The 14,446-nt window shown below is 42.5% G+C and overlaps 2 protein-coding genes across 2 annotated transcripts in view; one reads left to right on the top strand and one right to left on the bottom strand.

The window, feature by feature from the left end:
- Positions 1–926: 926 nt before the first annotated feature.
- LOC147015394 (neuroplastin-like) lies at positions 927–14,009 on the top strand. Its single transcript, XM_085850099.1, has 7 exons — positions 927–1,142; positions 1,304–1,475; positions 5,834–5,925; positions 6,044–6,180; positions 8,918–9,194; positions 11,693–11,711; positions 13,481–14,009. The coding sequence occupies exons 1-7, from the start codon at positions 1,064–1,066 to the stop codon at positions 13,548–13,550; spliced, it is 846 nt and encodes a 281-aa protein (XP_085706225.1). The 5' UTR covers positions 927–1,063; the 3' UTR covers positions 13,551–14,009.
- The window catches only part of REC114 (REC114 meiotic recombination protein), a 127,666-nt gene continuing 127,204 nt past the window's right edge, over positions 13,985–14,446 (bottom strand). Inside the window, exon 6 of the mRNA XM_085850097.1 lies at positions 13,985–14,442. Coding sequence (XP_085706223.1) covers positions 14,287–14,442 — 156 coding nt within the window. The 3' untranslated portion in view covers positions 13,985–14,286. The remainder of the gene's footprint in view (positions 14,443–14,446) is intronic.

The raw sequence follows: 14,446 nt of genomic DNA, 5'->3' as shown, positions 1-14,446 counted from the left end.
GTTATTAAAAAAAAAAATTCACTTCATAAAGTCAATTTCTTTACATTCATAAAATTTTTCTCTTTCAGGAAGACTGATGAAGCGCTCATAGCGTAACATTTTTGAAGCCACGTAAGCGCCATGTTACTACTCCTCCAAAAAAATATGTCGCTCAAGTAAGCTGTACATTTTATGTTGTGGGAAGAAAATAAGACGACGTGACGTGACCAGGACAAAGTTTATGACCGAAGCGCTCCTCATCATAGCTTAATTTTCGTGAAAACGTCATAAAAACGCCAAATCTCATTCCCTTCTCTTCACACTTCCCTTCCCTCATTTCTGTCTCTGTTGTACTTCCTTCTCCATTGTTATAGTTTCCTCAGCTTTTATTTTCCCCAAATGTTTATGCAAAAAAAAAATACACAAGCTCCGACACGGTATTTTGGGAATAGTAAGATGTCGGATTTCTCTAATCATTGCGAGAAATCACAAATACACCATCTTGGTGTAATTTAACATCTGGTTATTGTTCAAGTGAATATAAAAAGGAAGCAGACAGGGTTGAAAACATAATGTCCGTCTACCTAAGGTGGGCGGAAATAATAAAATAGGGGGAAAAAAAGAGCAAGTGCAACCATCCTCGCTGCTGAAACGAAATGCACACCTTAAAGAATTAGAGACGAGAGTGGAGCTACACAACATCCTGCTGGACTCCTTGTCAGTAAAATCAGAATCGTAAAACAGAATGAATTAATAAAAGAACGTTGTTACAAACAGTTCGGCAAAACAGCGGTACCTTCCCTGCTGGGATCGACAAACGGATTGGTTCGGGCGAATTCAATAATTGTTATATATTTATTTAATGTGGGAATGTCTGAACATTTAAAAGAAAACAATATAATTATTTCTTGCAACGTAATAAATGCACGTCGTAACACTGTAAAACAACATAATTCGGAAGTAACCGAGTAGCTGTGGCTGCCGTGACCTTTCCTGCGCTCCCTTTCCCCGTGACCTGCAGTAACGTGCCTCTCCCCCCTCCCTCCCTTACGTTTCGTGCCTGATATCACACAGCACGCTTTCCATGAGGATCCACGCAGCGTACCGGGCGATGGCCGTGATGGCGATGCTCGTCGCCCTCGGTGTATCCGGTGCGGTGGCAGGTCAGTTGAGCAGTGCTCGTTCTCTTGTCCCCCACTCTTGTTATCCCGGCTCCCCGGGTCCCCGGGTCCCGCGGAGGCGATTTGTCTTGAGTTGGCTTGACTTGCCAGTTGGGGAGATAAAACCCGTGAATACATTTTTTTTTTTCCCCCATCACGTGCAGGCTTTTCTGTTAAACCGATGAAGGAAAGGTTGTCCATCGGTAACCAGACTCTCCTGCTGAGCTGTGTCGTTGATGACAATGTGAGCAAGGCTTTCACGTACCACTGGGAGAAGGATGGAAAGAAGCTGAAGGATGAAGATCACTCGAGTTTGACTAACGTCACGGAGTTCAGGTGAAAGTTTTGTTTTCCTACTTTTATTCGTTCACCAATATGAATGGTAGTCTGCTTGCGGTGATGTGGGTTCGACTGCTGCTGGAGGGACAAGGGCACTCGGTCGGGTACATACCTCCAGCAAGCTGATTAGTTTACGTTTTGTATCCCATCGATGTATATTCGCACCTGAGCTAAAAAATCGAATCGTTTCGTCCTCGTCACACACCCAACTTGTCCACCAAGTTTTGTCCGAATCCGTCCGTAACTTCTTTAGATATCGTGCTCGCAGACAAACGGATAGGAATGAAAACATAACGGTGAAAAAAAAAAAAAAAAATTGGATTCCAAGCTTCTTTTATTTTATTAATGATTATATCTGATAGTGACATGGAAACTCCAATAACTAACAAACCACGATTTAGCTCATTAATGACTGAGGGAGGGGGTAATCTGCCTACCCCATCACCTGATCTGGTCTACATGTGATACCAATCCACAATGTGGTTGACTCATTGAACCTTGGAACAATTTGAGATTGGTACGACAATGGCGATTCTAAAAGTGTGTGTTGGGGTTTTTAACATATTCGTGAAGCCTCCCTGTTGAAAGGTATTGCCACGTGATTGAGCCCAATGTTGCAGGCTCGAATCTAGAAGAGCCAAGTGATGAGGCTGCTTCGCCAAAGGTGAGGTGCTTAATTTATTTTGAACAATCCCTACTGAATTTATGGCGGTATGTTTGGAGAAATCCCAATGATCCCTGCACAAAATTGTGCACTCTTTTAGCAACCGAGGCGCACCGCACGCGACGGATCATGGCAGTCGAGAATAAAGGCTGCCATGATCTGTTTTCTTTTGCTCCTTGTTCTCCTACTCTGGACCAGCAACTTTCCTCCTGTTCTCTCTGTGCCCCATGCCATTTTCTTCCCACCACCGTTCATCAGCTTCCATGAAAGAGGGACAGGTTCGTCGATGCATGCATCTGCACACCTGAATTGGCAAGATGTGCCAGGAAAATATGAGGGGCAGAGAAAAGGGGGACTTCAGCATTAACTATGCATATTATAGCTAAAGCCATACAAGTCCAGTAAATCTAGTCCATTTTGGAGTTGACCTCAAAAAAGTGACAAAAGATGGGTTTCTTATGTTTGTTCCCTCCCAGCCGCCCCCCCACCACATACCCTGCCCCCCCCGCCGCGTACCCTGCTCGCAGCTGCCCCCCCGCCACGTACCCTGCTCCCAGCTGCCCCCCCGCCATGTTCCCTCCCTCCCAGCTGCCCCCCCTCCGCCGCATACCCTCCGTCCCAGTCCCCGTGTGCGTGCTCTTACGTTAATTATGTAACATGTGCGCACGCCACTCGCACCTCTAAATTGGAATAATGACCCTGTACCACACCAGCAATTGTTGCAAGGGTTGTGACCAATTGAGTACCTGCCACATCCATCTTGTTCAGATACTTATTATGAGGTGCTCGTGGTGCATACTCCCTTACAGGAAGACCTGCCAGCTCATCTTCTGGTGAGGAATCTATTCTGCATTGATGATGGCGAGGGGCCAGAAACACGTTCGTGGATTGATTTCCTTTCCGAGGCGGTGGACTCAGGATCCTGCTTAAAAGGCCTTTTAAAGCCATACAAACTGACTGAAGCTGCAGTTAAGTTTATCTGCCAAAACTGCATGATGCAGTCAGTGGTTCTATGTTTGTCACTGACCCCTAAGCTGGATTGCCCGTGTGTGTGTGTGTGTGTGTGTGTGTGTGTGTGTGTGTGTGTGTGTGTGTGTGTGTGTGTGTGTGTGTGTGTGTGTGTGTGTGTGTGTGTGTGTGTGTGTGTGTAGGATGTGGCAGGATTCGCACCCTACCCTTGACAGCCAAATGTTGAAGATTCGGCGTCACTTAACACCACTGCCATCTTCGGGGTTATAACGCCGGGTGGCTTGGCACAGGTCTCAGGTTACGTGCCTCAGATCACGATACCAAAATCCACCTGTGCCTTGCCAGTTGGGGAAAAAGACCCCGGTTACAGACTGGGTTTGTCAAAGACCCAGTGAAGTCTGCCAGGCCGTAACCATTTTGGTTTTAAATACAAATCGAACGAATTGTTCCTCAGCACTGCACAAATAAACTCAATCGCGGAAACTTTCATATGAATCAGCCAGATTTGAATGCGACGTGAGGGGTGCGGTGTTGTCAGAGGAAAATGGGATTGCAAGTCGGTACGCGTTCTTCTTTGTGCGTCCACAGTAGACTGGATAGAGGAGGGTTTAGAGAGCGAGGAGAATAGATGCGTGAGAAAGAGGATCCCTAAACTAACCGTGTAAAGGTCTGTATGTGCAAGCATGTCCCTTCGTGGGATGCTCCGCCTGAGCGTTCCCACCTCGTGATATGGCGCGTTAGCTCTTTATTTATTCGCTGGGGCTCGTGGTAACGTGCGCTCCATACTGGTCCGCCATCCATGGCTGGCAGTGAGTCTGGCGGCGTGGGGGTGGCAGCACCTCGACAGCATGGCAGGGAGTCTCAATGGATCGCAGTCACACATGGATGATGTTCTCGAAGAAGAAGCTCTTTTAACGGCTCCGCGCGACCCCCTTTTATAAGCCCGAGGTGAAGGATGGAGCAAGGACTGGAAAGCGATGTGCTGTGGCTCAAACCCTGCTCCTCTATTGGGCCACAGCAGCCCTAGCCACATCCTGCCAGGCTCCGGGACTGGAAATCGGCTCAGATGCCCACCAGCTTTGGCACTGCTCGGAGCTTCTGACTTAACATGGGGAGCATGCTCCCCGAGCCGGCCCCCCGGCCCTGAACGTGCATCGAGTGTAGTCTGTATTTTGGATGGTGGCGGACTTCTTCGCCACCCACGGGCTCCTTCACGAGCCAAAATGCACACCCGGGACCCGAACCAAATCCTGGATTGCCCTTCCCGTGGCCCCTCATTGCTTACGGCCTTGCTGTGGTCTGACTGGATGAGGGCTGTAACAATTCCGAACGCTCATCCGGGACGTTCCCGGTGAGATGCGGTGGAGCTATATAGCATCTGTAGCATGGTCGAGCATTACACCTTGCCAAGGACAATGGCCAACGCCGCATATTTCTCGAAATAGAGTGGCGAATTGTAGCAATGCAGATCTACGAGGGGGTGCGGGAGTATTTTTTTTTTTCCCCGTGTGCAGGAGGCATTTGTGGTCAAAGTGGTGAGATCTGGTGAGTGAGTTGTGGAGTAAGGTAAGATGCCGTTTGGGAATTGGCACACAGATTGAATGGAAAATGGTGTGCAAATTCCCAGGGCAGGTTTTCTCATGTGCAACGGGGATGATCCGAGCCACAGGAGGCATTGTTATTTGTGTGCTTATTAAACAATTGTCTATTGAGTGGCGTGTGTGCTTGCATGCTTGTTGTGAACTATGGCTAAAAGGAAATGGTCAGAGTATGAATTGAGGAGATATTTATTGGACCTAACTATGAGTCCCACGCAACGCATTATGTCCCGTTAACCCACAAGACATAAGGGAAGGACTAACTACACAAAGACTAATGGAATAACTGCTTGGGGATCACTGTATGTTAGGTGCCATTGCCTTGGAGGCATGCGGTTTTGCAGAATGCAACAAATATATTATGCTATCCTTCCTGGCTCCTCCCAGATGTCATTGCTTGAATCGCTTAAAATGGAACCGAGCTGTGTCTGTCTTTCAAAATGAGATGGCATCTGACAGTTAGATTGGGTTGCACTCTGATTCTGTACCGTCTACTTACTACACTGCAGTTTCACTTATTCCCCTTCTACTTTTGAGAACGTCTTCAACTTCTTGGCAAAAAAAGTCCAAGTCACCAAAACCAGCCACCCATTGGGTTTTTACAAAAACTGACCCGATTAAAACTATTGACTAGCTTTCTTTTTAGTTTTACTCGGCCGATGCAAAGTTTGAGTACTGTATTGGCGATTGAAAAATTTGAGTAATAAGACAGCTGAAAAGGCTTGTGTAGGGATATAAAGACCTCCAGCTGTTTTGCTATGATATTTCATCTTGCACCAGAAGAATTGGTCAAGATTATGCATTTATGAGTGATCAGTAACACCAGGTCCAATGGTAAGCACAACCATCAACAACCGTTGCTGTGAATATATTTGAGCATGTATGGTTAATGAAGCTTTCCTCCTCGGGTGATTGCATCGAGCAATGTTAAATGATATATTTCCATGCATTTTTGAACGCATTGCCTTATTTGAGCAGTGAATGAAATGCTAAGGAATGAACTGTGCTGATGCTTCTCGAGAGGAATGCAGATGCTAAATGGAACATCACGCACAGGTTACCCAAGGACCTCAATTTATTAATTTTTGCTCACACGCATATGTTAACGGTGCTGTTTCTGCCAGGATTGACAAGCCAACCGCTGATAACTCTGGAATATATACATGTGTGGTGAAATTTGCTAAAGAAGTGAAAAGTGCCAATATCACAGTGTCTGGTAAGGTTGGCCAGTAACTTTAAAACTCCTTGGGTGGGGGGGGGGGGACATCATTTTGCAGTTTGAATATTTTAAGGAGAATAGGTTTTGCTTGTAACCAGTGGCTTCCTCTTTGCAGCTGCACCAAAAATAACCAAACATAAGAAGCATTATGAGAGCCGGAGTGAAGGCGAAGAAGCAATCCTGAAATGCAGTTGCACCGGGTATCCTCCAGCAGAATGGAAGTGGTACAAGTTGGTCGACAATAAGTATGAGGTAATCTGAAAGGGGGGGGGGGATTTTCAACCTTTCATATCACCAGGTTACCCAATCTGATGATTGCTTAAAGGCTCTTGGCATTGAGGAGTTTCTCCACTTGTGGAAGAAAGCAGAATTAAATTATGTATTTAGATGATGGCATGGATGAGATGAAGATTAAATTTTAACTGTGGGCTAGCAACTTAAATTATTTTTAAAAATTGTTTGCTCTTTCAAATTTGGTACAACCTTCAAACTAATTAAACTCAAATGTTATGGCTGCATTTAATGAGGAAGGCATTAAGAAAAAAAACAAAACATGTGTGTGTATATTTATATATATATATATATATATATATATATATATATATATATATATATATATATATATATATATAAAATTACATTTCGCTTTTATCAGCTGTGAAAAGTTACTGATCATCAAGTCTTTCCCTGTAGCGTAAGGGAAGGCAAATAGCTGATTGTGGGGTTTGTTTCTCGAATTTATGCCCCCAATTTTTAATGGTACAATAGTTGGGCACAAAGGAATACTAAACAACCATTTAGAATTTTTTTTTCTTCCTGCACTCTCAACACTCAATTTCCGAGCTGTATCTCGAAGTCGGCTGGGACTTTGTGAATGAAATTTTGCATCAATGCGAATAAAGTACGCAGGGTTGATCTTCAAAAAAAAAAAGAAGAAAAAAGTGTGAATAATAATAAAAAAAATTGACCTTGACATAATGAAGATATGAGACAATTTTAGGCATTTAAACATTTTTCGCCATAATTCAAAGTTTTCCCATCACAGCAATTTTGTTGTCATTAGCCTTAAGCAAGCTGCATTTACATCATGCCCCTCTGGGTTAGAGGTCAACGTCTTCTACCCCAAGGAGTACGAACTCATCATTTAGGTTTTTCTCCCTTTTTAGGGCATCTCTACCGAGATGACCTAATAAAGCCGGACCAAATGTCCGTACGTCCATCAACAATTTTTATTTCCGATGTTGATGAAACTCAGTATGTGGGTAGAGGTCGATGAGTGTTGCACAACGATATAACTTTTGTCTGGGTTCAAGGTCAGGGACAAGGTCACGTAAGTTATAAAAATCGCCATTTTCAAAACCTATCTAGTCTGCCTTTCTAAAAGATATTCGGCAACTGTTTATTATGATAGTAAAAAATATCTTGTATCTAACGGACAGATTTTTGAATTTCCGTCCCGTTTGGCCGCCACGTAACCTGGAAGATGGTCAAAAACACCTCCCAGTACAAAAAACTTTTTACTTCCGATCTTGATGAAATTTGGTACGTGGGTAGAGGTCAATGAGTGATACCCAACGACATTTTTTTCCTGGATTCGAGGTCAGGGTCAAGGTCACGAGGTCACAAAAGTTGCCATTTTCAAAACCTATCTAGTCTGTCATTTTAGGAGATATCTGGCAACGGTTCATCGATTATGATAGTAAAAAAACATTATAGAGATGACCGTCACCCCCACACGGGGGTAATTTTTTTTTAATATTTATTTTCTTTTTTGTTTTTTTTTCTGCTAAATTCTGAGCTGTATCTTGGATCCGGTTGGGACTTTCGGAATGAAATTTGCAATGGGAATAAAAATGATGCGGGGTTCACAATTTTTTGACCTTGACCTAATTTTAAGGTCAAGGCCCAATTAGACATTTTAACTTTTTCCACCACAACTCAATTAAAGTTTGTCCAATCAGAAGAAAATTGCCCTCTAGATCACCTCCATCAAGACTCATTTATGCTTAATTTACATTATATTGCTCCGGGTTAAAGCTCAAGGTCAAATGTCTGTCTGAAAAAAAAAAAAAAATTAAAAATTTTATTTTATTATTATCGCTCAATTTTGTGAATTTGGAATCACAGACCGATTGGCCTTTCAAGATCTCTCGATCTCTCGATCTCTCTCTCTCGATCTCTCTCTCTCGATATCTCTCTCTCGATATCTCTCTCTCGATATCTCTCTCTCGATATCTCTCTCTCGATATCTCTCTCTCGATATCTCTCTCTCGATATCTCTCTCTCGATATCTCTCTCTCGATCTCTCTCTCTCTCTCGTGCAGCCTTATGGCTGCTGGTTGCATCATTGGTTAGGGATGCCGCTGATGCAGTTTCCCTATTACCAGTACGCTGGTATTCATTTTGTGGACCTTGGAAGGATGACAGCCTGAGTCAACCACACTTGGTATAAATTCTGCAGCCAACAGGGCTCAAACTCAGGACTCTAGGATCCCAAGTCAGCCACCCTAACCGCTAAGCCAACACCCAGGCTTGCCTTCCAAGATGTTCTTGTAACATAATGGCGTACCTGCACTGATGTTGTGCACCTGATATTTCATTTGTGTGCTCGACCTACTTTTTTGGGATTGACCCAATTAACAAAAACCACATTTGATCAAAACTTGAATAATTTTCCTCTGATTTTCATGATGAGTTTTATGGATCGATTAGAGATGGGGACAGAGATCTTAATCTATACTCTATCCCTCAATGTTGATGGTCATATGGTGATCCAAAAAAAATGGCCATCATTGGCAAAGGGTAAGCTTCCCCTGGTTGGGGTAGGCTTACCCTGAGCAATTGCTTTGTGATTGTGGATATCGAGTTTCACTTTATTTATTTCAATTTCCTGAGCTGGCTCTGTTGCCGAAAGCAAAGACAAGGTTTGTCAGCTTTCAGAGGCTGTAATGCTAAGCAGTCACTGGTTTCTCTTGTATTCCTTTTCAAGCTTGTGGATTTCAACATGAGCCAGCTGAATATGTATGCCAACGGCACGGACACGCATCTCACCTTTAAAAACACTGAGAAGGTGCGTGACTCGGGCAACTACTCATGCAAGGCCATGAATGACCAGGGAGACGCCAGTGAAAGCATCATGCTGCGTGTACATCGTCGCATGGATGCAGTCATTGTTTTTCTCATCATTGTTGCTGAGGTTGTCATACTTATTGTGATCATTTTCACATACGAGAAGTATTCCAAGAAGCGCCAGCTGAACCTGCACGGTAAGCAAGTGTCGACATGATTGGGGATAGGTGATGCAAAATTGATTGTGAATGTGGGGGAGATTGTTCAAAAAAGGTGCTAAAAGTGTTCTATGTCTGAGCCATGTATCTGATGGTTGGGGACCAAAGCCAGATGTTACACCACTTTAGAAGGGAAGGGCAATGAATGCCAGTACCATGGTAAAACTTCCTGCCTATAGATTAAAAACAGTTATGTAAATTGATGAGGGAAAAGGTGTGATGATTGAGAAGTTTGAATCGGTTAATTATTGAAATTGGATTTCGGTGTGCCAAACACCCTCAACATGGGTTAAGGAAAGGCTTTGGCCTGCATTTGACTGGAATAGGCTGGTTTAGGGTGTTATTTTATCTTGTTAGATCAAGTAGAAAGTTGATTTTTATTTTAAGATGCCATGGGGAAGGTTGCCATGTATAAACCACCTCTGGAATGCATACTGCATACGGGTTTTGAGCCCATTGCAGAGTGGTTTGTGTTTCTGAATTGGAGAAGATAAAATGAGCAAGTAATGGGGAGGAATATGCCTAAAAGGCCACATCGTGTGCCTCAGTGTCCCTGTACAAAGATAGAATAGATAGTCGTCTGAGGCCAGAGGGATTATGGAAGAGGAAATGCACTTGTGTTGAGATTCTGTTTCCATGCAAGACAAGAAGGCAGGACTGTTCTTTTGTAATGCAACTTGGAGATGCTAGAGACGTGACAGAAGTAAATGGACGCAAATTTTACTCTGATTTGTACTAATATTCAACTATTTATTTGCAGAAACGAGTTCCTGGGTCTTGTTTGACAATTAACAATGCCTCAAACTCAGGGAGTACACAAACAAACTCTCAGAGAGGATGAATTGTTGGCCAATCAAAAGGTGGAGTCAGCCAGCGTCAGATAGCTCAGAACCTTGGCATTCCGCTTTATATGGTCAATCGGGTGATTGTGCAATTCACCAACGAAGGCAAGGAATCCACGGAATCTGGTCGACCTGGGCCCTCAAAGGCGTCTTCGAGCTGTCAAGCGGTCCATTGAGAACTCCCCATTGCAAGGCAGCAGATGTTGCAGAGGAGGTCCAAGTTAGTTCAAGAACTGCTGTGCGGTACCTTCATCAACTGGGCTACTATGGGAGAGCAACTAGGAGAAAACCTCTTCTTTGACCAGCCAACATTCAAAGGAGAAAGTGGGCTGACGGGATGGCCACCACACCCTTGGTGTTTTGGCAAACTGTAATTTTTTTCAGGTGAGTCCCAATTTTCTCAATTGTCTGACAGTTGATGCATATGGGTCTGAAGACTTCCCAGTCAAGAGTTATTTCAACCGATTGCAGCCAACTGTCAAACACCGTAGTTTTTCAGCGATGGTTTGGGGAGCAATCTGGAGCGCTGGTCAGTCAGATTGTGGAGTGTTTTGGCAACATCAACTCTACGATATACATTTCTATCCTTGAGGATGGACGTCTCCCTGTCTTCTCCACTGGTTGGATGGTCAAAAACAACACTGTTCATGGAAGATGGAGCTCCATGCCACACACCAAAAAGACCAAATGAAGTCAGTCTCCTGACATTAATCCCATTGAACACCTCTGGGTTGTATTGGATCGAGCTGTGCAGAAAAAGTTCAGGAAACCAACAACATGGGCAGAATTGCTAAACCGGTGTGAAGCCTGAGCAGAAATCTCACAAGAGAAAATTTCGGAACTCATTAGTTCTATGCCTGAAAGAGTAAAAGCATTGAAATCTGCAAATGGCAGGTCTACAAAATACTCGTGTATGTATTTAAATGGATCAAATGTTAAATAAATAATTTTTGAAAAATCAGTGTCTATTTACTTGTCATGAGACTGGAATTTGGAGGGATTTGCCCTTTAGCACCTTCATTGTTACCTCTGCCACCAAAGGTGGAGGAGGTTGTTTTCACCCCTCTATCTGTCTGTGTACAGGATATTTCAAAGTTGTGGATGGATCCGGATGAAATTTGGTGGGCAGGTTGGGTCTGTGACAAGGACAAACTGATTACATTTTGGTGAAGATCCGAATCTGGATCTGACTACTAAAAAATTTTTAAGTGATTCTTCACCATGGAGAGATGGGGCCAAAAAAAATATATACATCACGGTATCTCAAAAAGTTGTGGATGGACAGGGACTAAACTTGGTGGACACGTTGGGTGTGTGACAAGAATTGATTCAATTTTGGTGAAGACCCAAATGTGGATGTGAGAATTATTTAATTTCGATTTCTGAAGTGATTCTTCACCATTGAAAGGTGGGGACAAAAATTATACATGGCATGATATTTCAAAAATGTGATGGGCCCGATATGTTCTCGTGGATCAAGCATTACGTGGCGGAGATATGCGCTCTACCGAGTGCCCTTCTAGTTTACATGTTGATTTGCATGAACATATTGGCATGATAATTGGACAAAGCATTTTACTGACTCATAATTATCTCCTCCTTTTATCCCCTTGCCATGTCCATTTGTGAATGCAGAGGATGAACCAAAGCCTTTGTAAGTAAAAAAAATGTTTGTCTGTCATTGCATCCACTTCCGCTTGTCGAAAACCTTGTGTGAATTCATATTATGTAGTCCTCACATGTTCTTGGGTCATTAGGATCATTTAAAGCATTCACACATGTCAAAATGGAAAAATTTAATTCTGCATTTTAGTTGTGCAATTGTACATAATGACCAGCAACAGCTATTTTTTGGTCACTTTAATGTTGCTGGGCACATCACACTTACTGTACAGTGGCCTACAAAAGTATTCAACCCCACCGCCCCCCTCAAGTTTTCACATGATGCTTTCAAATCAAACTTGATATATTGTCTTCAAAAACTACTCCAAAGTGATAAAGCTATAAAATGTGAATAAGTTGGATAAACAGAGAAAATCAGATTATTCTCAGTTGTGCAAGTATTCAAACCCTTTTCCTAATTAACGCCAAATTATTTCAAAGATTTACAAAATAAGTGTAATGGGTTTCACCTGTATGTAATCCGTAGTTTAACTTTTAAAATTAAGCTCCTCCACTTATTTAAGGTGCAACTCAGTTGGTCAAGGAGCTTTCCAAAGAAGTCATACAAAGTGGCGGAGAAGCACCATTCATGGGAGGGTTACAAGATTTCAAACTCACTCGTTATCCCGTTGGGTACGGTGAAATCCATTATTAAGCCGTGGAAGACATCATGTCGCCCATCCAAACTTAGCAATCGGGCAAGCAGGAAACTGGATTGGGATGTCACTATAAATCCAATAATGACTTTGAAAGATCTGCAAGACTGTCCAAAATGGCATCACTGAAAAAGGTGTATCGAAAAGCGCATATGCTTTGCGAAAAAGTATCTGAATAATAATGCAGGCATGTGGAGAAAAGTTTTGCTCTAAATTCAAAGCGTTACCTCTGTCACAAGCCGAACACTTCACATCACCCAGTCAACACCATCTCTACTGTTGAGCATGGTGGTGGCAGCATCATGTTATGGGGTTGCTTTTCATCAGCAAGGACTGGCAAGCTTGTCATGGTAGAAGGAATGATGAACGGTGAAAAATACCAGAGAATCCTTTATGAAAACCTGCTTGAGTTGGCCATTAATCTGAAACTGGGTGGAAAATTCACATTTCAGCAGGACAATGATCCAAAGCACAAAATTAAAGCCACACTGGAGTGGCTGAATAAGAAGAAAATAAAATGTTATTGAGTGGACCAAAGTCTTGATTTAAACTCAACATTTATGGTGAGACTTGAAGATTGCAGTCCATCAATGACCCCGATCAAGTTTTTGGTAGAACTGCAGCCATTTTCACATGAAGAATAGGCAAAGATTTAACCAACTTACTGTGCAAAGCTGGGAGAGACCGACCCAAAGACCCATCAATCATTGCTGCAAAAGGTGCTTCGACAAAGTACTGACTTTCGGGGCTGAATACTTTTACAACCAGTGAATTTTGATTTGCACATATTTTTTTGCAGGTATTCCTGACATGCAACCAACTTCAACTATAACAGTGTTTTGTTTGATCTCGTCAATAATGAATCCAGTTCATTTGGAGAAAATGTTTCTGCATAATTCATCTAAATATGGCATTGTTGGTAAGGGGTGAATACTTTTGCAGGCCACTGCGTATGCATCAAACGTTTTGATGTGTCGTGGAAACTCGTGAAAGTGCCACGGCCATTAAACTATGTTTTTAAAAGATGCGATCGTTTGACAAACGTGTAACCATTACCTTGTTCAAAGGTTGCAATTTTTGTCTCTTGCTTTAAAACCTCTCACAGGAAGGAAGGCATCGACAGTCAGAACAAGGACGATGGCGTTCACCAACGCAACCTTTCTCAAGACCTCTGACTGGTCAGATTCGAATATGGCCATCAATGAGAATCTAGGATACTTTTTTGATTGTTCCAATGAGTCCCCACTTAAATTTGTGTTCATTGTACTTTCATTACAAGTTGAGATTTTAAAGCCGAATCTTCACTTTGTTGTGAGATGCCCATCATTATGTCATGAATAGTACACACTTAATTCCTTGCCTTTTTATTTATGCTTTGTTTTGAATAAAGTACTGACTTGCTTTTTTTATTATTCTTTGTGGGATATTGTATGCAATTAGATAGAAAAAGTGCCTTTATCTGCAGTCCCTATGGTTTTATGTAATTGCAATTGTTTCCAGTTTTACGTTTAAGACTAAAATTAGAATGAAAATTCAACATCACCAAATATACTTTTTCAAAGTGTATAATTGTGATTCATGCTGGTGTTTTAATGAGTTGGTCAGAGAATGTTGAAATAAAATCATTTTATGGAGATCTGTTGGTGCTCATTCAATATGAATCGCAATGAGTGTTCTATAACCAAATTTGTGGCAAAGACTTCGAAAATGCAAATGATGTAATTTTTGTTAAATAGATGATACAAATAACATCACAAAATGAATATTCATTTGGTTTCAACAGTCGTGCACTTCCAATTCTGAAGCTGAATTGGGCAAGAGACGACCTGTAATGATGGGTTGAAATTAATAGGTATAGGCAATGGCAGGCATGATTTAAGTGAAAGCTAGTTGTGCATATTTTACCTACTGTCACTCGTTTTCTGTTCTCAATTGCATGATCTCTTGCTCAACCTGGTCGACAAAGGCAGGGAATGTTGGGTCCATCAGGCATTGTTGTAGTAGAGCGGAGATTTGTGGTCGAGACACCGGTGCTTGCTGACAGAGTCCAGGCCCCCTCATCACTTCCTAC

Source organism: Eptatretus burgeri, chromosome 12, assembly GCF_056783735.1.
Source record: "Eptatretus burgeri isolate ZD-2024b chromosome 12, Ebu_testis_v1, whole genome shotgun sequence".
Classification (NCBI taxonomy): Eukaryota; Metazoa; Chordata; class Myxini; order Myxiniformes; family Myxinidae; genus Eptatretus; species Eptatretus burgeri.
This window is presented reverse-complemented; position numbering and strand designations above follow the sequence as displayed.